The sequence below is a fragment of the Dromaius novaehollandiae genome, chromosome Z, assembly GCF_036370855.1.
Source record: "Dromaius novaehollandiae isolate bDroNov1 chromosome Z, bDroNov1.hap1, whole genome shotgun sequence".
In the NCBI taxonomy this organism is placed as follows: Eukaryota; Metazoa; Chordata; class Aves; order Casuariiformes; family Dromaiidae; genus Dromaius; species Dromaius novaehollandiae.
Window position 1 is genome coordinate 68,202,669 of NC_088132.1, and position 24,017 is coordinate 68,226,685.

The 24,017-nt window shown below is 37.3% G+C and overlaps 1 protein-coding gene across 5 annotated transcripts in view; it reads right to left on the reverse strand.

Annotated features, from left to right (window-relative positions):
* Window positions 1-5,793: 5,793 nt before the first annotated feature.
* LOC112992471 (growth hormone receptor) overlaps window positions 5,794-24,017 on the reverse strand; it is a 137,449-nt gene continuing 119,225 nt past the window's right edge. For all 5 annotated transcript variants that reach the window (XM_064502367.1, XM_064502368.1, XM_064502369.1 and 2 more), the window contains exons 4-10: window positions 22,801-22,930; window positions 20,233-20,393; window positions 18,997-19,175; window positions 13,868-14,039; window positions 11,601-11,691; window positions 8,893-8,962; window positions 5,794-8,630 (exon numbers count right to left, since the gene is read on the reverse strand). In XM_064502367.1, coding sequence (XP_064358437.1) covers window positions 7,659-8,630; window positions 8,893-8,962; window positions 11,601-11,691; window positions 13,868-14,039; window positions 18,997-19,175; window positions 20,233-20,393; window positions 22,801-22,930 — 1,775 coding nt within the window. In that variant the 3' untranslated portion in view covers window positions 5,794-7,658. The remainder of the gene's footprint in view (window positions 8,631-8,892; window positions 8,963-11,600; window positions 11,692-13,867; window positions 14,040-18,996; window positions 19,176-20,232; window positions 20,394-22,800; window positions 22,931-24,017) is intronic.

The following is a 24,017-nucleotide window of genomic DNA, read 5'->3' on the forward strand; positions in this document are numbered from 1 at the left end:
TTTGTCTCATATTTTGGGAGAACCTAATTGTGCAAAAATATATTGTTGATTTTGAAGATATGCATCCATAAAACGTCAAGGCAATAAATAATTATTTATCCTTCTTGAAAGATTTTCATTTTATGAATTACCATTAACCGTTTGCACTGCAGCTGTGTTGGCATTGCAACCATGTCAGTCATGTTGCTCTGACTGTGCAAGCATATTAAAAGGGAGTCTTTGCTTGGAAGCATGTACCAGATACAGATATCACAGCCAGTTTAAATAGGATGTGACAAAGAAGATGGATGAACATTAGGTATGAAGAGCAGTAAAGAAAGAAAGACAAAGTCAAAATAATAAAAGCCAACAGAAATAATTGTATTGCTTCCACTGAATTCCTAAGTAAGCAAGAATGCATTCTGCCTTTCTCTTTTACATAACATTGATCTGTTGGCCTATTGATGAGTCAAACTGTAATAACTTTAATTAGATTTGCAGTAATTACGCTGTTTTTATAATTTATTTGTGATTCTGGGTGTCGTAATCCTAAAATAGAGCTAAAGTTCTCTTGACTGAGTCTTCTTATATTTCTAAAAATAAAAAACAAAACCAGGGTGCTAGTGAGTGTTTGAGCCACACAGCAAAACATATATTTGTGTGTGTCAGAAGCAAATTTTCTTAAATACATCTAAAACACTATAGGAACATGCTGCTTTGATAGGGACCACATTTTTGCGAGCATATTCTCTTGTCTAATTGATCCCATACAAAGCAAGCCATTTGGATAGCATTTTTCTTTCTTTGTCCTGGTTTATTTTCTCTGTTTCTCCCCCTTGCCCTGGCTCCAACCAATGCCTGTTACCACTTCTTTGACAGAAGTTAGGCAATGGGATAGTCTTGTGAGGAAGGAAAGCTTGTGTCAAAAGCATCATTTACTGCACTATGGTAGCAGGAAGGCAACTTGTGAAGACACCCAGGCTTGTATTTTCTTGTACTTCTGTTTGTGATAGTGTTCAACCATCAGTGCCAAGCTAAAAACATGCATTTTGCATCTAAGTAGTCATTTAATACATTACCCAATGAAGTCAATTCAGGAGGTTGTTATCATCGATTAATTGGTGATTGTTTGAAATCAACTGATTAAAAATAATCACATTCCAGGAAGAAAGCAACACCACTTTACAATTATTTATACTATAGAAGCAACAGACTTTTTATCCCTAGAGCTTTTCATAAAATAGGTCATTCTTTGGCCAGTCCGTTGTTGTAGTCTGACTACTATTACAAAATGTGTAAACTACAAACGGGCAAAATTTTATTTTTTTAAATACTGAGGGATTGCAAACCTAACTGTAGATAACAGATCTTTGTCCAGAATTGCAGTTTCTTCCATCAGCAATTTGGCTCAGGGAATTTAACTTAAAAGATTTCAGGCATTTCAGTGCACTAGCAAATTGTTCTGATTCCATCATAAAAAATATGCCATGACTTAAAGAAAGAATTTCAATGCATAGGTAAAAAACTAAGGAGTCTAAAGAATCCCACACAGCTAGGCCACAGATGGAGGACAAGGTGCTCGTAAATATCTTTACATTTCTGGGTAACAAACTTACGGAGCACGGACTGTCACTGAAGCAGTGTTGGCCCCACTCATTTGGTAGCAGTTTTGCTAGGAATCATGTTGCCTTTGGTAACTTTCCAAGCTTGTGCCTTACTCTTCTGAGGAAAGTACATTTAGTTGGCTCACAGAACTAGTTCCTGAAGAAGTTTTCCATTCAGAAGGGCAAGGTTGCTATTTCCTTAGTTTGTAACTAGAGGTGGTAGCTGTGCAGATAGCTGCTATAGAAAATAACAATAATAATAGATCAGGAAATTTAATTTCTTTCTTAGCATGTGAAAGCCATACAAAAACTGTATGGTTCTATAGCTGATGTCTTTCTGGTATAATGTCATAACATTTCATTTGAAATACAAATTAAAAAAATGTAAAATTAATGTTCTGTTAATTTTACTATTAAAAAAAAGAGGAATCAGTTTCCTGGCATACATAAGACTGAGGTGTCTCTTAGGAAACAGATTTTAATTCCTTCCACATGAGCTCAAAAGCAGACTAAGGACCGTAGTGGAAGCACGGGTTATTTCTGCCTCCTAAGCATCTGTGATTGGAGGCTACAGAAAGCTGACAGCTCTTCAACTTTGCTTTTACTCCCACTCCTTGAGGACAAGGCTCCCGCAGTCTCTTACTCCTTCCAAGCTGCAAGAGTGGAGTTCAGCTATGTTCTCTCACAATTTACAACATGACATGGAAGGATCCTGTGCCTTCTCTGACTAATTTCAGGAAGCCAATGTATCATTAATCTGCTAAATTTCATATATTAGGAGAAAGAAGCTCACATTATACAAAAGGAATATTAAAACCTGTAGGAAAAAAATTAAACCTGTCAAACATTTATGTCAATTGACTGGATGCATTGATTTAAATAGCTGCATCTGCTTTTCATTACAACTACTGGCTACAGTTGTCATCCACACACCACTGCTACAACTCTGCATACAACCAATTACCCTGTGCATTGCTGATTCCTTTTGGCAGCCGCTCTGCTTCGCCTGATTCTCTAAATCAGTATTATTGTTTTCCTACTCTTCCATCTGTTTTTGAATGTTGCCTACTCCCTCTAATAGCACTGATTAGTGAAGGTGAGGAAATGCCAAGGTGCTTAAGTAATATACAAATCATGGAAATGGACTTGGGCTACATCTTGCTTTTGTTTGGCCTAAGGGCATGGTTTCTATGTCAGCTAAAGCTTTGGCTGTGTGTAATGTATTACTTTATTAAGATTAGTCAGAAAGCAAAATTTGTGCAATAAAATTAAACAGAGGGAGTTCCAACAGAGAAATACATCTAGTGGTATCTCTTCAAAGTCAATCATCTATAAAAGCTGGTTAAGTTCTTACCAATTTCATTCTCTTGGTGAATTAGGATATTCTTCTGAATTATAACTAAAAAATATCTAATGAAAAAGTAATCCTCTGTGGTATTTACCTCTTTGTCTCCCCATTCTCCCAAAGTTTGCATTGCTTCTTTAATAAATGTTTTTAACTTTTTTTCTCTCTTTCTTGGCAAGTAAGTCAATCTGTCACCCTGGGTCAGGCACTCTCTTTTTTTACAGGGCATTGTGGTAATAGCCCCTGAGCTATCATATCTCAGTGCCAGCAAAAAAAAGTCGCCTGTGGCTACACTTCATACGGCTTTCAGTTTTGCTTTGAACCAGAGCATCATTTCCATTTGTTAAGACCTTGCTGATACATAGAAATTTGCGTATACTAAGCTGTGAATGACAGTAGAGTGCTCCCAAGTTGGATTGCCATCCTAAACTTGAAGCATTTCTAAAAATGGTGCGTCTGTAGAACACCTCCCGTTCTCTTTAATGCTCTTACTGTTTTGAAAAACAGAGCATGTCTTTGACAACGTTAATCTTCATCCATAAAAACTGAACAGCTCTCATGGCCTGCTGATCTCTCCTCCTGTATCCTGGAAATGCATGTTGAGCCATTGTGCATTATTGTGTTTTCCAACAAAATACTCCTTGCTTATAGTGTCCCTCTGCAAAGTTTGTGTCTTTTCTCCTTCAATAGTTTAGCTATTGATTAAACTTAGACAATAAAAACTTAGTTAGCATTTTGTTATGTTATGATTAGAAGTATTTCTAAAAGAATGAATTCTGTCACTTTTTCTTTGAATCATATGTCTAACATTGGGACAATATATAGCATTATTTCTCTATATGGGTAAGAGAGGAGATAAAAAATTATTGGTCCAAAGGCTCTTTCTATAGCCATCAGATGTTTTTTTCCCCACCTCAAAGAAAAGGTGGAAATAAATAAGCACGTTGCTTTGCAACAGTGTAATATAAGCTTTTCCGTATCTGACAAGCATGTGCTGAAATAATATGTAGCTGTGTTCAGTAGAAAAATAGTGAACTGCCAGGACAGAAAGAGGAAATGGTCAGAGAAAACTGCAAGTCTGGCACTCAAGTGTCTGTTCTAAGCACCCGCACGTGAACAGTGCACACAGACTGCTGTCACTAAGCATGTGATCACTTGAGCTGTGTTACTGCCATAGGGGGCCCAGGTTAGCTTTCCACAGTCCTTTTAAGCTGACCTAGGTGATAGCTGCCACCAAAAGAGGTCACTTCACCTTCCTGCAAACACACACCTACCTTAAGTTGTATATTCCTCCTGCCTCTTCCACCGGCATGACTGAGCTGCATGAGAGCTGTCTTGGCTAAAAAGATACTCCTGGGAAGACCCTCTAGCTCCTCCCTTCCTTTTCTCTTGTCCACGTGGTCCTGCCTCTCTTCCCTGCTGCTCGCTGGGGACTTTGCCAAATCACTTGAATTCATTAATCAACAGAAAATGGCTTCTGATATTTTGCTCCCATAATTATTTCAGGTTTTAGAGAGTTAGATCAGCTCATGAAGAAGTCTGGAGAGCACAAGAGCTGGCACAGGTAAGCAAGGGGAGCAGGAGTCCCCCCTGTGGCAGTGGTGAGTCACTGTGTTCATTCTTTGCCATCTCTTATCTTCCTTCAGTCCAGCTGTGAATCCTCAGACTCCCACTGAAGCACAAGCATTTTTAGAGCCTTATGAAAGGCATAAGCCTCTTGAAGCTTAATTCTTCATGTGGCAGGTGTAAGCTGTGTATTTACTCATCATTTTAGTTAATTTGCATTGAGTTCTAAAGAGAAAGTTGTTTTTACACAGAGCATAAGCAGTGAGAAAATGCCAGTAACTCTCTCTGGCCTAGCTTGTCCAGAGGTGTCAGCTAAGGTGAAATTCAGCTCAGCATTAAGATACTTAATTAATACACCCATTTTGGTGTATGAATGTGAGCAAGATGTCCAAGCTGCCATTATTGTCTGAAGAGTCAGGAACACTAGTCAGCCCATCTAAAGCAGACACTTGTATTTGGTCAGCTAAATAACTCTTTAGACTCCACTAGCTATAATGGTAACTTAGACCTACCTGACACAAAAAACATTTATATTCCTAGAGCTGTATCCTTCCGTGGGGGATTAATTCAGTTGCCAAAACATGGGCCTCTGCCGTGATTAGGCTGAGACAGGACCTACAAGAGACCTGTGCTGTTCTGGACCAGCAGCTGGAAGCCAGGCTGCATACCCTAAATGATACTGGACTTCTATGTGTAGGCAGCTGAATCATATTCTGATTCCGTTGGGAGGGAGGGGTTTACCCTTATCTGGTTGGATTCTTCTAACAGCTCCCTTGATTTCGGTTGATACAGAAGATGGGCAGTAGTGCATTACTGAGTTACATGCTGAGAGACATTCAAGATACAGCAGTTTTCATAGAGACGGAATCATTTTCAGAGTTCATATACTGCTAGGACCGATTCCCTTTAACTATTGGTGTAAGTAACTAATGAGATTTGTCAGAATATGAGATTTGTGATTCAGCTGTAGGTGCAAATCTTGAACTAGTACAGCTTACTTATTTGCAATCACAGGCTGTTCCCACAAAAGGTAAACTGGGCTGCTAAATCAGTAACACGTCTCGGGCAGTTCTGGGGACAGCATGTCCTATCTCCGTCTATAAATTTAGGTCTGTGCTTCTATTTTTAGCTGTTTACATATCAATCAGTGAAAATATGGATCCCAGTTGGCCTTGCTTCTATACAAAGCAAGCTGCAATCTACTTTATTCAATGAGAAATACTTGATTTCTCCTGATAAAATCTCTACACTCCATAAAAATTTAATTATCTGCAACAAAACACATTGTGCCGGGACAGATCAAAGACAATACATTTATTAAACTTTGAGAAAAACAAACAAAACACTGACATAAGGAAAGTTAAATAGAAACTGAAAGACACAAATCTTCTGACCGGCATATAATGGCTTGTGTGACCAGTAAAGTACCAAAATGACATTCTGAGTTTGACTGAGGTATTTATCTATTTTTGGCAATAGAAACAGAGTAAGAAACTTCTTCCAAACACACACATAGGCATTAATTTTATTAGTGTCTATCATCTATGAAATTTTATATGAAACTAAATAATGTAGCTGTTAGAAAAATATAGCAGCAAATTAGCAGAATATCTAATGCACATTTACCATAAAGTCCGTGCTAAACTTAAAAATCCCTCCCAATAGTTGGGCCCGGTCCTGTAGCCCTTGGTCACACAGAGAACATCAATGAATTCAGTGGGAAACATCATGAGCAAGAGCTGCATTTGCTGCACTTCATAAACTTCTATTCAGGTAAGAGAAAGGAAATGAACATCCCTATTTGCTTTCTAAGTAGTACTTCTGCTACGATGGAACTATGGCCTGCTAAGGTAACTTCTGAAGCAGTAACAGTTCATTGCAAAGCTCTGTAAAGTTCCTAATATGCTTAAGAACAAAAAAACCTTCTCCACTGAGTTCTGTTTTTCTCTCTTTTCCTTCTGAAAGCCTGTCTAATGCAGTCAGAGGAGATGCTGTTAAGCTGCAAAAGAGATAAACGCTTTTGAACAATACTGTATTCAATTCCCTTGTTCCATTGATGTCATTTAATCCCAGTATAGCTTCAAAAATGAACTGCTGGCCAAATCCTGAAGTCCTTATTTTATCTGTTTAATCAGTACTTTATGTGGCACAGACTAATGAATACCGTGATAGCTTTGGCTGTAAGAGGGCTTCAGAACTTGGTCAAATGTGAAAAGATTATGCTGCTAAATCACTAGAGCTTATTCATGTGTGTTTCAAAATTGTTCAATGAAAGTGTAGTTCTACACTGTTAAATATTGTGGTCAACAAAAACTTGCTTATAAAAAAGTATATTATTAGTATTAACCAGGATCTGATGAAGCAGAAAATATCATTTGCCCAAATATTCTGTATATTTTAAAGTTTTCTACAAAACTTTGAATTTAATGTATATTTGTATATTAGTTACTGTAAGAAAGTAATAGGATCAGTTACTGTAAGTTCCTACAATATTTCAAAATTTCTCTATAGGTTTCTTTGGAGGTATAAAATGACTGTAAAAAAATCTATTATTTTTTCTTTTTGCTGCAAACAAAACTTTTATAAAACAGAAAATACTTTTCTAAGATTGCAGCAATTACATTGCTTAGATGGGTCATCATAATTAAACTACAGAGTGTAGTGTAATATAAAACATTTATGCTTTTATGACTAAAATATTAAAATATATTTTATTAATTTATATAAATCAAAATAAATGTGTTCTTTATTCAAGCTACTTTTGTTTTTTCACCTACATGTTCAGTTCCCAATCACTGATATAAAGATCTCTGCCAACAGCATGATTTTTATTAAATTCTTAGACTTTAAACCACCTGATTTTTAGCTTTATCAAAAAGCACGATTTACTGTACATTAAACATAGTAATTTCAATGCTTAGTATCACAAAAATCAACACCCACAATAACAAGACAGTCACTGCTAGTAAAACAGTCTCAAGACAAATTCATAGATAATATTTACAGAACACAATAGGAATATTTTGATGAATATTTTATGTTTCAACATTTCAGATAAAATTATAACAACCACAAGAAACTTTTAAACTTCATTTTGGTTTCAGCATACAAGTCCAAGCTGACTCTCTGCCGTGAAATACTGCATACACCTAGTCAAAGAAGAGCTATGGCATGATTTTGTTCAGTTGGTCTGTGCTCACATAGCCACAAGATACGTTAAATTCTTTGTCTGGCACAGGCAGCGCAGTTGCATTGAGCACAAGGCCTTGTGGAGAGTGAACTATATGAATAGAAGTATAGTCTGGGACAGGCATCTCCAAACTTGGGGTTTCTGTTGCTGCACCTCCAAGATTGACACCAGTAGTGGTAAGGCTCTCTGTGGTGAAGTAAGCGTCCTCATTACAGCTTTGCTCCTGAACATGTGGCTCATCCTCTTCGTGCGAAGTCACAGCAATACATTTTTTCACATCTGCCTCACAGAAGTAGGCACTGTCCATGGTGAAGTTTTGTTCTGCGCAGCCTTCACACTCCGCTCTCCCCACCTTGGATTTCTGCCCGGGTGAGAGTACAACACTGCCTGCTGGAGTAATATCACTCACTTGTGCATAAAAGTCAGTATTTGTCATAGAATTCTGGTTACTTAGCTGGGTATGGACTGATGGACTAGCTGATTCAACGCTGTCAGCAAAAGGTGGCCACAACTCGTTATTTTCACACTGAATTTTAGCATTTTTAGTATTAGGCGCTTGGGTGTCTGTGTCTAGGATTAGACTAGGAAGTGACTCGTTATCTTTCCTATCAAGGCACAACAGATCCTCTTCTTTTTCAGTTATCTTCTTGAACTGATCAATATCAGAGATGGCATCACATGTGTCACTAGCACTGAAGTCTGTCTCTGGAATATCTGGTTCACAACAACTGGCCCGTCCAGAATCATCATCCTTTGCCCCCAGGCAACTGTGTGATTTCAGATGATCATCAGTTAGGAGCCTGTCGGTATCTGAACCTCTGTTCTTTTCATCAGGGTCCTCTATGTCCAGCTCAATAAACTCAACCCACAAGTCGTCATTGTATAGCTGTGTCTTGTAGCTGTCATGGCTGGCTAAGATGGAGCTCACTTCATCTAGCTTTCCTTTCTACAAAGCAAGAAAAAATTAATGTTATAAAGGAATGAGTAAAAATGTTCGTGCTCTTTAAGATGTTAACTTAAGGAAAGATAACTGTAGTTGATGTAATAATTGCAAGGTGTGTTCTTCTGTACTTTATGAAAACTGATTTTATGCCAACTCCCCTCGTTTCATGATTTCTTTCTACACAACTGTTCTGCCTGGGAGAACAACTGTCACCTGGTACTACTGCAATGATTCCCACTCAGAAGATTTTAGAGCATAACATTACCTTTAGGAGATCGGGGTCAATCCCTTTAATCTTTGGAACTGGCACAGGAGGAAAAATCAGCATTTTTAACCTGGAAAAAAAAAAGATGGTTTTTAATTTGAAATGGTCCTTTCTGAGGACTTCAGAAATAAGGGAGTTTTACATTGCATTTATACTTATTTACTTCAAAACTGAAATGCTGGAGGATTCAATTTAAAATAATTCTAAGGAGAAAGATTGTTTCCATCTCTCATTCCAAATAAAAAACAAGCTTTTTGCAATCTGCCTTGTTGAAATAACGTACATTTATGCTGGACTCCATTCTGGACTCCAGTCTTTGATAATTTAATGCTCTATAAAAGGAGAGTAAATTCCCAGAGCACTGTCAATAGTTTTCCTTTCTACATAATTTAAAAAGGAACCTAATACAAGTCTCAGTGTTCAGTGTGACTTTCCTAAAGTTTTTTTTTTTTTAGGAACAAGGTAGTCTTGTAGAAGGCCAATAAATACAAGTAAGGGAACAGAGAAGGGGGAGTTGGTGAAAAGCAGTGAATTACTTTAGAACTAATAAACAAAACAACTGAAACACAACTGCAAAAATTTAGGCTAATGTTTTGCCATCTCTGTGATCCTGCTGTCTTCCCAATTAGTAATGTAACAAGTAATTTATAATAACAGCAGTCTGGGTTTTATCCTTGTAGAAAAAGAACTAGTCACTTTCGCATGCATGATTACTTAATACAGAAATAGGTATTATTCTAGCCCTTCATAAAACAAGTAAAGTTCAAATTATTTGAGGAGAAAAAATCCAAATAGAAAGATGATTTTCCATTAATAATAATCCAATAATAGTGGGTCATGCCTCATCTTCTCCATTTTACCTCCTTGCTTCTTTTGCAAATGGATGAACTGTACTTCCCAAAAGGAAAATCCAGCATTCTCTTTATACTGCATCACTTGCCTATTTGAGAAAGTGAGTAAACTATGAGGACAGAAGATCCAAATCCAAATAGTAGTTTTGCTGTATTGTTAGTGACCTTGGCAAGACTCAGGAAGGATCTGAGGAGTCTTTAGAAGTGCTAGAGAGAGATTTAGGCACCTTCTGCTTAACTAGGGAAGGCCCAAATTCCCCAGGTGTTTTGTTTTTTTGGCAGGCATTGCCCAGTAAGTTAGAATGACAGCCAGAAATCCACTAACTTTCCACCTAATTCCTGGACGGGCTGTGCTTGCTATGCACTGGCCATGCTCTCAGAGCAGCTACAGGACTGAGCGCTGCATCTAATGAAACAGCTGAAAATTCCTACCACTCACTGCCTGGAGAAATCATTGAGGAGGGAGAACAAGGCTCAGTTCCTTTTGTATCCTCAGATAGTTCGAACCTGCATCTCTCAACTCTAAAGAGAATGAGCTAACCACTAAGGACAGGGCATCTGTCCTAGGGAACCTTGTTTGGATCTTGTGAGGTCAGAGTTGAGGGAAATATGAATTGGTATCTGGTATCCTGCAGCTACAGGATGAAAGTGAACCTTGATATTTTTGCATTAAGGGAAATCTATGCAGCCTGCTCCTCTACAGAAGTTCCCACTCCCACCACCACAAGGAAAGGGTAAAGGCTAACAGGTCCAGAAAAGCTTTCCAGATAAAGGGCCCTCAGTGGAGGAAAGCCTCCTCCAATAATCATGATTAGCATCTAAGATAAGAAGGAGCTGTGATCAGATATGCTTCAATCCTCAGCATTTTCTGTGAACAAGACCAAGCCACTCCTTGCTCAGTGTGCTGACTTTAGTAAGCTCCAGGTCCTACATGTGAGTTGCTCTCTCCCCATTCTGACACATGTAGATTTTCTCATGCATTGTATCAGGAGTCTTGATGTTAGTTCCAGATCGGGATGCTACTACAGGGAGTGGCTGCCTGTAAGTTAAGCATTGCCAAAGCTTAGAGCTTCTTGCCTAAATTATTTTTTTAGAGCTAGCTCAAACTGCACCCATTGCTCTGTCTTGTTTTCATTTCAATGATTTGCTGTCATTCTGGTATGTGAAAAACACCTCAAAGGTCATTTTCAGAGCTTATATACAAGAACACTGACATGCATGGGGGATTGACCATGATACTGCTCCATAATCTAGGACAGTACTGCCATGACATCCAAACTGAATTAATTCTGCCAAAACCTATCCCTGAATACATATTTTAGGCAAAGAATTCACTTTAAAACCATTGTGTCATTTTTATAAATGACACAACCCTGAGCTTTGTTTTGTTTTAGTCATGTTATTTATAGGAGCAGCAATCTTTCTACAGAGACCAAATACTGCCTTATGACTCAAGCTCTTTCCCTGGGCTCAGTGAAGAAATAGTCAGTGATCAGATGAATAGTCCAAGAACAACAAATATATTGACATATGTTTGTGTGAAATTTTTGAACAATAAGTGTGTAAAATAGTATTTACAAAATTTGAACAGACTAAAAACCCAACCCTATTCAAAGCCTAAGTAAATTAGCCAAATAAATACTGTGCTATAAAATGCTCTGCAGTCTAAAAGGAACAGGAACTGTCACACTGCCACTGCTCAAGGCCCAGTGCTTATAAATGCCAGCATCCATGTAGCTTAAGAGTATGGGAAACAATCCCTCAAATAGTTTCTAGTCCCCCAAATTTAAAAAAATTTGAAGCACTCTATTTTTTAAACTACAAGTAAAGAAAACCTGGCAGATAAAAACTCCCTACCTTGGTTGTTTAGACAACAGGATTAAGATCACTGTTACAGCCAGCCCACATGCTCCAAAGATGACAACTAAGAACCAGGGAAACTCAATTTCTGAAACAACAGAACAAAAACTTATTAGCAGGAATCTGCATCTCTGTTGCATCTTTAATTTCAACCATCTCTTCTGCTGTCCGAGGATTCCAAAGCCATAAAAACTGATAAGAGAATTTCTGGTTACTTAAATGTGAAAATTTTGTATTATGCAGAAACAAAAATACCCTTTGTCTCAAAAGTTTCCATATTGCATCTGTGAGTCTACTTAGACTCCTTGCAGAAACAGACTGGGCTTTTTAATATAAACAAAATCCTAGCAGAGACAACACAAGAAGCAAAAACAGTCATGAGAGGAACATTTTGCCTGCTTGGAACATGCTAGTAGTCGTGACAGCATATAATGCTGCAGACCATGTTACTGCTTCTGTCAGCCAAAACTGAGTGAACACAATCTATAGTGTGTAATTCTACTCAACTATAGGCAAACCATCCCTCTCTCACAAACTAAAACATGGTTGTGTCAAAAATCATAACACTACTTTTTCAACAGCGGAATATTAATTATGTTGGGAGCAGTGTCAAATGCAAAAAAATATGATTTCTTTTCCTCTTTTTATTTACATTGCAGATCGTTACAAGGAAAGAACTTAGCTGATCGATAACAGTGGTTTGGTAGGAATAAAGAACAATGCTGATAAATGAAATGTTTTCGCTCTTAAATACTGGCAATTACATCATACTCAAGCTGGCACTGTAGAAAATACAAAGTATAGAAAAATTTCTTCTGGCTGTAGCCTTACATTCTCCTCATTTGTTCCCAATGTTAAGTTTTCCATACAAACGTCACTTATTTTTGTGGCCAAGAAGTACTGGACAGGGAGCTTTAGGGTTCTATATATGAATATAAATATATGGCCTTTTTGGGGAAAAAAAAATTCAGGCACCGGTTTTAGCCCGCTGTTCACAGCTTGGATTTTGACTGGACATGTTTTGAAGCATGAGTATTTAAAGTTTTATGCGGATAGGCCTATGTTAGACAGGTCCCTGTTTTAATAGAGGAGAAGTAGTAACTCATTGTCATGTCAGTGAGAGCTGTGAATATCCTGCTGCTTTGAAAAATTTGAAGATTACATTCAAATTTAAATGCTTAACTTTTAACACTGAAAATTTCAAGTTTACTTCTATGTTCCTAAAGGTGAAGTACCAAACAAGCAAAAATAAATTTTGCCACACCATAGTATGCTGTTTCAATTTTCTTGTGCAGAGTTTCCAACTTAGTCCCAATCCAGCAACTCAATACATGGAGGGGAAATAATCCATCAAATCAGATCACTGCTGCTGTGTGAGACATACAGATATCCAGGTTGTAGTGACTGAGGAAAACGGTAAAAGTATGACAACTTAGATTTTCATAGTATTTTCTTTTTGTTCATATGAAAACTGTGACAACTTAATTCAGATTGATTTGGGGTAACAAAAATAATGCCAGGTATTCATATAAACTAGGCATGAAAACTATTAATGTAAAAAGTTAAACAAGGAGAATCTACTTATGTCTGGTTTTATTTAACACCTCCACTAATATTCTAGAAAACAAAGTGAAACAGCCTGTTAAAAGAATTTGGTGAAAAGATCATATTTTGAAGTGTTAGTTTAGTAGCTCAGACCTGAAAATGCTTTAGGATAAGGCATTACCTAATTCTTTTAATAGAGAAAAGGTGCCCAGCAGTTGTTTCTTCTTCTATCATATTTAATAGTACTTTAAAAACAAGTACAAGCACAGAAGCAAGAATCGGGAAAACACTATCCCTGATAGTTTCAGGCAGCTCAGGAAAGCACACCACAGTTCTGATAACAGACTTAGCCAGTTGTATAGAAGTGACAATTCTCTTCTTCACTTCTGGAGTGATCAGTTTACACAATGAAGTATGAGATTTGACTGTCTTTATTTTAGGCTCTATGGTGTGGGCAACAGCAGTTACTATTTCTGATTCTTGAAGCTATCCATATTTTTGCTCTCTGAAGAGCTGGGAGTTTTGCTGAGTTTACTTCTGAACCTGTATATGAAGTTTGTACACTCTCAATCTCATCAAATGAGTTTCACGTAATAGGCTGAATTACCAATCCATTCAGGTATAAAACATGAAAAGAAAGGAGAAATTAAAAAAAAAAAAAGAAAGACAAAAGCACAGCAATGCTTATAAAAACACTTTGCTACATTTTGCGTAATTACCTTCAGCACAATGAATAAATTCAACGCCTGTTTGAGAAAAAGATACATAAAGGATTTCACTGAATTCCCCAAATTTTTCAGAAGTACGTTGTCTTGATCGAACTCTTATCTCATAATCTCTTCCCATCTTCAGAGAGTACAGTGGAACCATTGTTGAGAGCCTGGGTTCTAACTGTAAAGACAGAATGACCGTGATTGATTTGAGTTGTACTTGCAAATTTATTCTGCTGCTTCATTTCAAAAATAAGCATTGGAAGGCATTTTTGCTACTTGGAACCTTTAAGGGCACCACAAGAAGAGTTCAGAGAAAATTCACACCATTTACTTTGGACTTACTAGCCATCAGACTCTGCTGTGATTCAGGAGACCAAGGTGGAGAATCCAAGTTCTCTGTAAGTCCAGTCAATGAAGAAAGGCAGCTGCCCCCAGTTATATGCTGTAAGTAGGTGGTGTGAATATCTCCCAATGATCTTATCAAGTTGTAAATCTTTTTTTGCTGTTATAACACACCATTACTGACTTCACAATGCCAAAAATCTTGTTAAAATAACATGAAAGTCCTAAAACTACTGCAATCCCCACTACAGAATCTATCTTAAGAAAGAAAATGACTTAAAGGCCTTCTAGCCAAATTTATTACGTCTTACAAATCTGCTTTTTTTTGAAAGACTGCATAGCTCCCAAAATCTTCAACTATATATAAATGGGATAATGCATAGAGACACTAGTAGAGCTGGGATCAGACTACAGTTCTAAAGACTTTCACATTTAAGTATTAAGTGCAACATACTTGGATATTGCTGCATACCAAACTACGTGGGAAGTCACACTGGAGGTCTTAATACGTGAAATCTCTCCTTATATTCCTCTTCTACAGAATATGTTTTCTCACTCTAACAGACCAGCACAAGTATACAAAAAATAAGGAAAATGTGAACAAAATATAAATACACCTGGCAGATGTTATATTCTACTTTCATTTCAGAATCAAGGATAATACTGGCAAAAATGATCATGAGCTAGGAGTTAAAACAGCTGGAAAACAATAGCCCTTGGGGACTTAAAAGAAGGTTCAACAATGCAATCCTACTATTACTGTACCTGCATGACCTACAACATGAAACACATTCTGATGGTTGCTATGATCTGTGGAGTACTTGTGATCCTTAACACCTCTAAATTGAAGTGTTTTGAGTGCTAATCAGTCAGATTTTGCAAGAGGCAGTGATCACAGATTCCTTTTCTCTGCCAGTGGTTCAGAGCAAGATACTGGAGAAATATTGCTCTGCATCACAGAAGTTTTTATAGTGTTGAAGGCGATCCAGCTGGAAAGTGGCAGGGAGGGAATACAATCTACACTAACCCACTAGCCCATTTTACTTATTTCATGCTGTGAAGCCACAAAGAAATAGTACACTAAATTTTTACACTAGATGCTTTTTATTGAGACAAAGTAGATTCTTATGACAGGGATGACATGCTAGGCCACATAAAGTTGTATGTACCCCAGATAATGGCCAAAGCACGTGGAAAGGGCAGTATACAGGCTGAAATGGAGACCTGAAAAATATGAAGTATAATTACTGCAGCTGTGTAACTGAAATGACCTGAACTTGCTAGAGTTGCTAAAAAACCAGATAATTGATTAATAGGCAGGATATCTCTAATTCATCAACGGACTAACAAAGGTTTACATAAGACACCTGGATGGTGCAAGACATATAGACTGAAGAAGGTACAGCATGAACTGAATAGAAGGTGCTACTAAGGAATAGCATGTGTCATATGGATCAAATCAATTAAAAACTGGATGAGAGACACACGATAAAAGATAACCAATAAAAATGAATGACAGCACATAGGAAATGCATGTAAAGTATCTGAAAGGGAGCTTGGAATCAGACTGCTGGGCTGCTGGACCCTGCTGCACGTGGTTTAGTTAGTGCACACTGTTATGCCTGTGACTACCATACTGTTCAGACTATGGAAACGCGACAAATCTGGTGTGATGCTGAGCTGTGCAATTGCCCAGCTTGTGTGAGTCTAGTCCCTGAGAGAGGGGGTGAAAACAAAGCAACTGTTTGTCAGCAGCAGGCCAGAGCCCCCAGGGCACTGAGGGTGCCCACTGGGGCAGCAGCACTGGAGGCAGAGTCTGGCCCAGATGCAGCAGCCAACGCCGCAAGCGAACCACTGGCTTTAACTGCCCCTGGTGGAAAGAACAGTGAAAACTGGGAGAAGCGCTGTACCGGGGCACGGTTCAGAGCGCAAAGGGTGGGTGCAGCATGAGGTGGGGCACCCATACAGCACAGTACTCCATGGGGAGAGCAGGCTGTCTATCTAATGCAGGGTTGGCACCCCCCAAGCAATCCGCCCTGCCCCTCAGGAAGGCTGATCAGCTCAGTCACAGTGCTGTACAGATGTAGCTATAGACTTCAGCTCTGCAGTCGGTACATCATGCTTTGCTGCCCTAAGAATACTTCACTGCAATGTAAAATTGACCTTTTCCAGCAAAAATACAACAAGATAAGATAGCCAGCAGTGAGTCCTCTCTAGTCCAGTGGTCTTCACTGAGGACTGACTTGTGATCATCAATGTCATCCCACATCAGGTAGATTTGGGCCTGTATTTTTTTGTAAATAAATCAAAAGATCAACCCAATCTAAAATATGATAAATACTAGAGGAAAATTAGACTTTCAAGATTCCCTATTTTGTATACATTTTTAGGCATTTCATTGTTAGTCACTTCACTTCTAGATCATCGCTCTTCACTGTTGTTCATATGACAAGCGAGTTTTCACACCTTATTAGAAGAACACAACGGCCTCACAGAGACTGTATAACTATTGCCACTCATAATTAGCAAACTCGCACTGACGAAAGAGGGGTAGACTTTTAGTCTAGTGAATGAAATGGGCAACACTACACGATAAGAGTAGAATTTTAAAAAGATACTCAACAAAGAGCTAGTAACAATAGCAAAAGCTTTTCAAAGCGTAAACTAGATTAAATTTGGCTCTGTCTCATGAACAGTGACTAAATGACAATGGGGATTTTATTGTTTTAGGAAGTTGCTCAGGAAATAATTTTGATTCTTTCAGCACTATGACTTACTGTTGCAGTACTTTATTAATTAAATAATATTTTATCCCTCTATCAATATGTAAGTTATCTACTTTCAATTATCAAATGGATTGAAGGAAGCAGCTATGATGTACATGAAATACCAAACAGGTTCATCCCAAAGCACCTAAAATGAAATTACAAACAAGTCTGATTTGGTAAGTACCATAAATTCATTTTTCTATCAGTTATATGTAGAAAGCATTATGACATATTTAAGTAGTCAGAGATTATCCTTTGTGTATAAAACTAGTAATTTAATTATGGAAAATATAACTTTGCACTGGATGTCCATCAATAGTGCCTCTTTACTGCTTCAACATTCATTTTAGAAGATATCTGCAGAAAGGAATGCAAAGAGTGAAATTATGGCTCTACTGTTGCCATTAGGAGTTTTGCTATTTTCTTAGTCCAGACCAGAATTTTGTCTAGAAATTTCATTTTTGTGTTCTAATTGATAGTTTTGCAAAGAATTATGCCATGCTGTGTAAGCTGCAAGTCCTGATGATATACAATAATACAGCCCCAATACAACATAATCTGTGATACTATTTTCTTGAGGCAAGTACAGCATTCAGCAATTCCTTCATGGTTTTCTGAAAGAAGAAAGAGTGAACTTCAAGTCTTTGCGCTCCCGAGAAGAAGTATTTTTGAGGTATACTGAAATTACTGATGGTAATGGAGCAAGCAAAGAGATTTATTAGGGTATTTATATGATTGATAGCTAAAGGCTTATGAAAAAATCAAGACCAGGCATTTTTAAAGCGATACCTCTATGCCATCTTCTTTTGTAAGTCTCATACAAAACCCCTGCAGGCTTTCAAGTTGTTCTTAAGGAGTATTGATTTATTGCCTAAACTTTACCCCTTAGTAGGCTTTAAAATATATAAGGTATACAGTAAACAAGTTCAGCCTAAGTCAGTATAGAAAGAGATTCAGATGAGGAAAAAGTTAGGAAAAAGTTATAGACTTTACAGGTCCTGCTTGACTATAGACTTACTAATAAAAAATAAAATAAACAGAAAATGTTAGCATTGAAAAGGATCAGAGGTGAGAAGGGGTCGAAGGTCTTCCACAAATGAAGGCCAACAAATCAGCTTGACTATAAATGTGTCAGTTGGTAAATTTGCCTTTTATAAATTAAGACAAATTTTTAAGAGTTATCTGCTTTCCTTCTGTCAGTTAACTCAGTTCCTATTAATAAGATGATAAAAGAAGGGTTCTACTCTGAAATGATGTTCTTATTTCACTGAACTGATGTTTAGGAAGAAGTCCCCATATCCAAATATTCTGCAACACTCTGACACTTAGCCTAGACATTCAGGTAAGCTGGGTACAATTTTTTGCCTGTAATAGGAAAACTAACTTCATGAGAGGTTAGTGATCTTCAAAAGCAAACTTAAAGATGTGGAGTATAAACATTTAATTTTTTCATGTCCTATCTTTATAGACACATTTTTCACATTGCTTTCTTGTATGAAACCTATATGTTTTATCTATGTTGCATTGTTTGCATTTGCTTACTGTATCGAATTTTAAATTATAAGTAATTTCTTTTAATCTTTTGAAACCATATCCGTAAATACCAGAATTTTACAGACGCCTTGGAAAATCTGCACTGACACTGTGACATTTTCCAAGAATAAAATACCTATTCCCACTATTAAATATAGCATGCACTGTTTCAAATAGCTGAGATTTAGGAAACCAATAGAGAAATATTTTATCCTTGAAAAACTTGTATACATCTGACTATTACTATACTTTCTAATCTAACACAGGGATCTCAAGGTCTGGTATTATTAACCTGCATGCCAACTATCTGGACATGTAAAGTTATGATATTTCCCAGAAAACTTCAGAAGAATACAGGTATATTGTTTAAGACTTAAGGTATCATCTAATTAGCAATTACAAACCTGTTACTTTTCATAATAGTACGAAAGTGTTAGGGACAGAACAAGCCTGCACTGTACTACTTTTACGTAACAAGTATTTGCTTCATACCTCCTTCCATTTTGTCTCATTAACTTCTTTGTACTGCAATTCATACTCCAGAGTAATCCATCCCTTCTGAACATCTGCTGTTGGTGGTGGATCCCATCTTACTTGGATATCCCCATGGATCCCAGTCTGACTAGTATTTAGCAGAGTCCAGTTAAGGTGGACAGGGGGATCAGGTAGTACTGTTTAAACAGAGTATTTGGAATAAAACAGCCAGTTTTCAATGTAAAATGACCATTCTTGCTACACACTGCTAAATGATTTCAGGACTTAAAAAGCATATTAACCACACATTTGCTGATTAGCATCTAATCCTATGAATTAATGACACAGTCACTAAAAGTTTGGTAATAAGAAGTCATCCTGCCATTGCAGGCAGACACGCTCTCTGTAAATCTTATCCGAATGACTAATAAAGACTAAGAATGTATTACCTATTATGCTGTATTTTCCAATAGCGGCTTACAAAACACTGAGACATAAACAATTGTCCATCAAAATTTAATTTTGTAAATTTAAATTTAGAGTTCCGATTATGAATAAAAACAATAATTGCAGTTACATATTTTGTAACTACTTCAAAAACAATGTAGAAGCTCATTGATAAAGTACAGTATCTGAAAAATGATTGTAATTTTGTTGAGCTGAAGAAAAGGGAGCAGTGGGAATTCTAGTCACTTGCAGGAATAAAGTGTTAATTGCAGGTGTGTACATCACTGATCTGAACAAACAATAGTGTCCAGAAAGTTGAAGGACAGTCACAATTCATATGGCAATAAATATAAGCTCCAGCTTAGAAATGCTAGACATGCCGATTCTGCAGACTAGTGCTGATTCAGAAACAAAAACTTCTTTGGTTCCAGAACTTTGCAGAATCAAGATTTTGTGACACCTTCCTTGCTCATACAGAACAGGGTGTGTAGCATCCATTAGAAAGGGCCTGGACTGACAGCAAAGACAAACTCATCTGCATACATTTGAGCAACCACTGGTATTCATAAAGAGAAACCACACATTTACTTTTATCCTTTTAGCATTCTTTCATCCTGGGCAATACTTTCTGGTGTGGATCACATTACACATGTTACAAAACCAAATCCTTTTCTGTACATTATATTTTTTAAAACTAACCTTCCCAAGAGGGAGAATTTAAATACAGTATGAATAATAAGAAAGCTTACAGAACCATACCTATTGTGGTATAAAAATATAGAGTTAAAATGCAAAATGGAAGCATACCTATTTCATCAACACTGAAACATTTTTCATCAAATACTTCATCTTTATTGGCAAGCTTAACACAATATGGTATCCAAATAGAGGTGTAAGATGTGTTGAAATAACAGCTATTTTCTCCTGCAGTGATATAATCAGGACATTCTTTCCAGTCTTCATCATTCCTAGAATGACAATAGAAACATAATATAAATGAGAGAGAGATTTATAGATTTCATAAGACATAAATTATAGATGTTACAAGACACATTGTTGGTAAGTCGTAACTTGTATGGAAGTGAGAAATGCATGTCAATATTTATCGTGATTTACAATGAAGCCAAACCATTATCCAAGCTACCTGCATAGATGTGTCTAGGTTCTCATGTACTATTAGTGGCATTTCCATGGCTTGGATGGCACTGCTGAAGGAACAGTCAGAGGTAATATTTTAAGCAACTGCTGTTCAGGCTAAATTAAATTGCAACAAGATGCTTATCTACATAACGAGATCTGAAACACTGGAAGGCAGTCCGTCAGGCCGATCAGTACTGCAACCTGCAAAGCTAAACCCAGGGGAGGGAGTTTCCCTGAGGAACTGAATGAGTATGCAGGCACTGGGGTATTGAAGGGTCACATAGGCAAGTGCCCGAGGGTGGATGCCGCAAGTGCCATGGCGCAAACCAATGGAGAACTGCACACCATAGCAGGGAAGAGAGATACAGTGCTGTGAGTGAGGAAGGGCTGAGCTCCTTGGGATACAGGACGTCTAAGACACAGGCTTGGAACTACTAGTGAAGAAACTACTTATGTTTTTCCATTCTGACTTTGTTCAGAAATTCATGTTATTTGTAAATTAAAGAATTGCAACAAGAATATCACATTCATATAAATCATTTAACCTCTTAAAAGAGAGAACCTAGCAGAGGCATAAAGAGTGGTTTGAATTCTCAGACTGAGAAACACTGCTACTATATATTGTCATTTTCAGAGGGCCAAGCTGAAACTATCTAGCAGGTCCAAACCCCAAAATGTCTTCAATTAAAGCAAAATGGGAAAGACCAGATTGTTAGAAATATTCTACAGGAAAAGTGACAGATGTTTACTCAGTGTTTCTAAAATCACTTTAGAAAAACAAATCTCAGAGTGAATAGATCTACTGTTGCTGTTGTTCATCTCTAACACTACTCTCAGACCAGATATAGACTGCATAGGGATCTTTACAAACATACTGTTAGATGTTGGAGAAATAACAGTCTTATTTTTAAAAAAGTATAACGAAAATGTTTCTTCTTACTAAGAGCCATTCAAGCTGCACAGGCAGATTAGGCTGATACAGAGTACAGCCCTTCAATATTTGAGTGGCTGTTTAAGAACCAAAATTTGAAATGTAGATGCTACATAAACTGACGGAAGAGCATTCACGCCACTAGGCACAGGTCTTGCAGTTGTCTGATGAGACTAGACACTTTTCTAAAAGAAATGCTGTAGCTCTGCCAAAGTCAGGACTTGATGAAGGTGTTATGAGATAATATCGCCTGTGTTACGTATGAGACTGAGTTAGGTGATACACTTGTGTCCTGAGCCTTAAATGCTGTTTACACAACATAAAATATTTTCAAAGTGGATGTTCAGTTCACAACTTTTATCACAGTATGCTTATTTCTGGGGCAAAGATGAAATACCTGATCTGTTCAACTTATGTGGCACTGCTTTATTGCAGTTTAATTAATTTTTAAAGTTTGTACTCTCTTGGTGCTTGCCACTGACAACTGTCAGCAAATCATTTACACTTAAACAGTGTTTTTTATCTTGAATCCCTTTATTTCTGAGAGGTCCAGGAAAAGTAACTAAGAAAGCAAGCCTTGCCATTAAGCTTAAGTTTGCTAAGCAAATGTATCACCACTAGTGGAAGGTTTAAAAAAGCATGAAAACCAGTACATTAGTTGGAACATGAATTCACATCCACCTCTAGTTCATGTGAACAAGAGAGTTTTGTCCTTAAGAACCAGTATGTATGTCCTCTTTCAGGCTACTCACTTTGCTTAAGTAAAATGTGAATCTAAGCTATTTAATTCAACAGGACTCAATAAAACATAATCCACAGTCTCAGAGCAGACCTCCTGGACATACACATTCGGAATTTAAACTACTATTTGATCAATGAAGCTTACATAAAACTTTAATAAAAATTTGAGAGGGGCTTGGATCCAAAATCCACATACATAACGCAGAGACATAATGAATCTCACAGCTGCATGTTAGGTCGATAAGAAATAAGCTGAAGTTCCATATTAAAACTCCCTTCCCAAGCCATACAGTGTTCAAATTTGATTCTGCAACATGGACCTATATTTATTAAGAATGTTTTCTTAATTGTCTCCCAAGTAACACTGGTCACTGCAAAAGGCTTTATAATTAACAAAGAATTCTAACATTGAAAAATACGCATTTAAAACACAATTTTATGCCCTTAAAACACAGTATGTTTCATATCATAGCAAGAAAGCAATGAGATAACAGGCATATCTAAATAAATGACTTCTCTCTTTCTTCTGTTCTTTCATTCTTTTGTTCTTTTTATTTTATTACCTTTTCATATACAACAGTTGTATTGTTCCTGGACCAGTTAGATTATAAAAATTTCCATCAGTCCAATAACATGAAAATGTCTCCAGTTCAGGTGATCTGCACTTGCTGATTTGTGGCCATCGCAGAAGATCTGTCATGAAAAATGGCAGGGGACAGAATGAGACTTAAATACATAAACCAGACTAGCACGCCATTAAAATGAAACTTGACATTCTTACGAGCAATTACCTTTTTCTTTCAACCACTTATGTACAATGAGGCAAGATTTAAAATCCCCTTACATGCATATATCTAGGTGACTATACCTGTAAAGGCCAAATTAGCAATAGCCTCATACACAGAGTGGGGATACGTCAACACTGTGGCTGTAGTTCAGTACAGACATACCCGAATTAGCCCAGCATTTGCTTTAAAGAAACTGTGGTACTCTAGAGCTCACCATTAGACTAACTACAGCTTAAGTATTTACCCAGCTAAGCAGTTTTGCAATGTATCAGGCTCTGCAGGGCTAACTCAGTGTAGCTACCTTGAACTGAGTTCAGGTTTGCCTACACTACACTGTGTAGATATAACCTTGCTCTAAGAGAGATAAGGGCAGCTCTAAGCATGTGCCTGTTGTGCCATGTGTTGCTTCTATGTTCATAATTTCTATTCTTTGTCAAAACTGAAATGACGTAGGACCATGAAATGGCCGGTACAATTAGTCAACCTTGTCAATCCTTGTGAAAAAAATAAAACCAAAAACTGCAGGTATGATTCATTGCTCCCACAGTAGGTACCTAACTTTTTCCTGATTTTTAATGGTCTAATGGTTTAATGAAGCAGGCATCCTAAAATACCAGTATTTCCTATTTAGCCTGTAAAGGTTTCCAGAGGGACGCCATATGCACATGGAGGTGGCTACCTCCTTTCACTGACTAGCTGGGAAACATAATCATTTACTAAAAAAATTTCTCCATTAGGCACCTAAAATTTAGACATGAGTTGAGTGTTTATGATAGGTGGAATGATCCCTGGCCAGTGAGGAACACAATGCTACTGTATTGTGCATGTGAAGTTCTTTGCAAATATCTTTGCAATATCACAACTGTAAATATTTGGTACAAAATATTAGACACTCAAAATTGAAGAAAGTATCCACACAATACAGATGCTTCCTCCTATGTATGAGGATTCCCGCATGCAGAGTCTTACAGCACACTGACTCTATATAGACT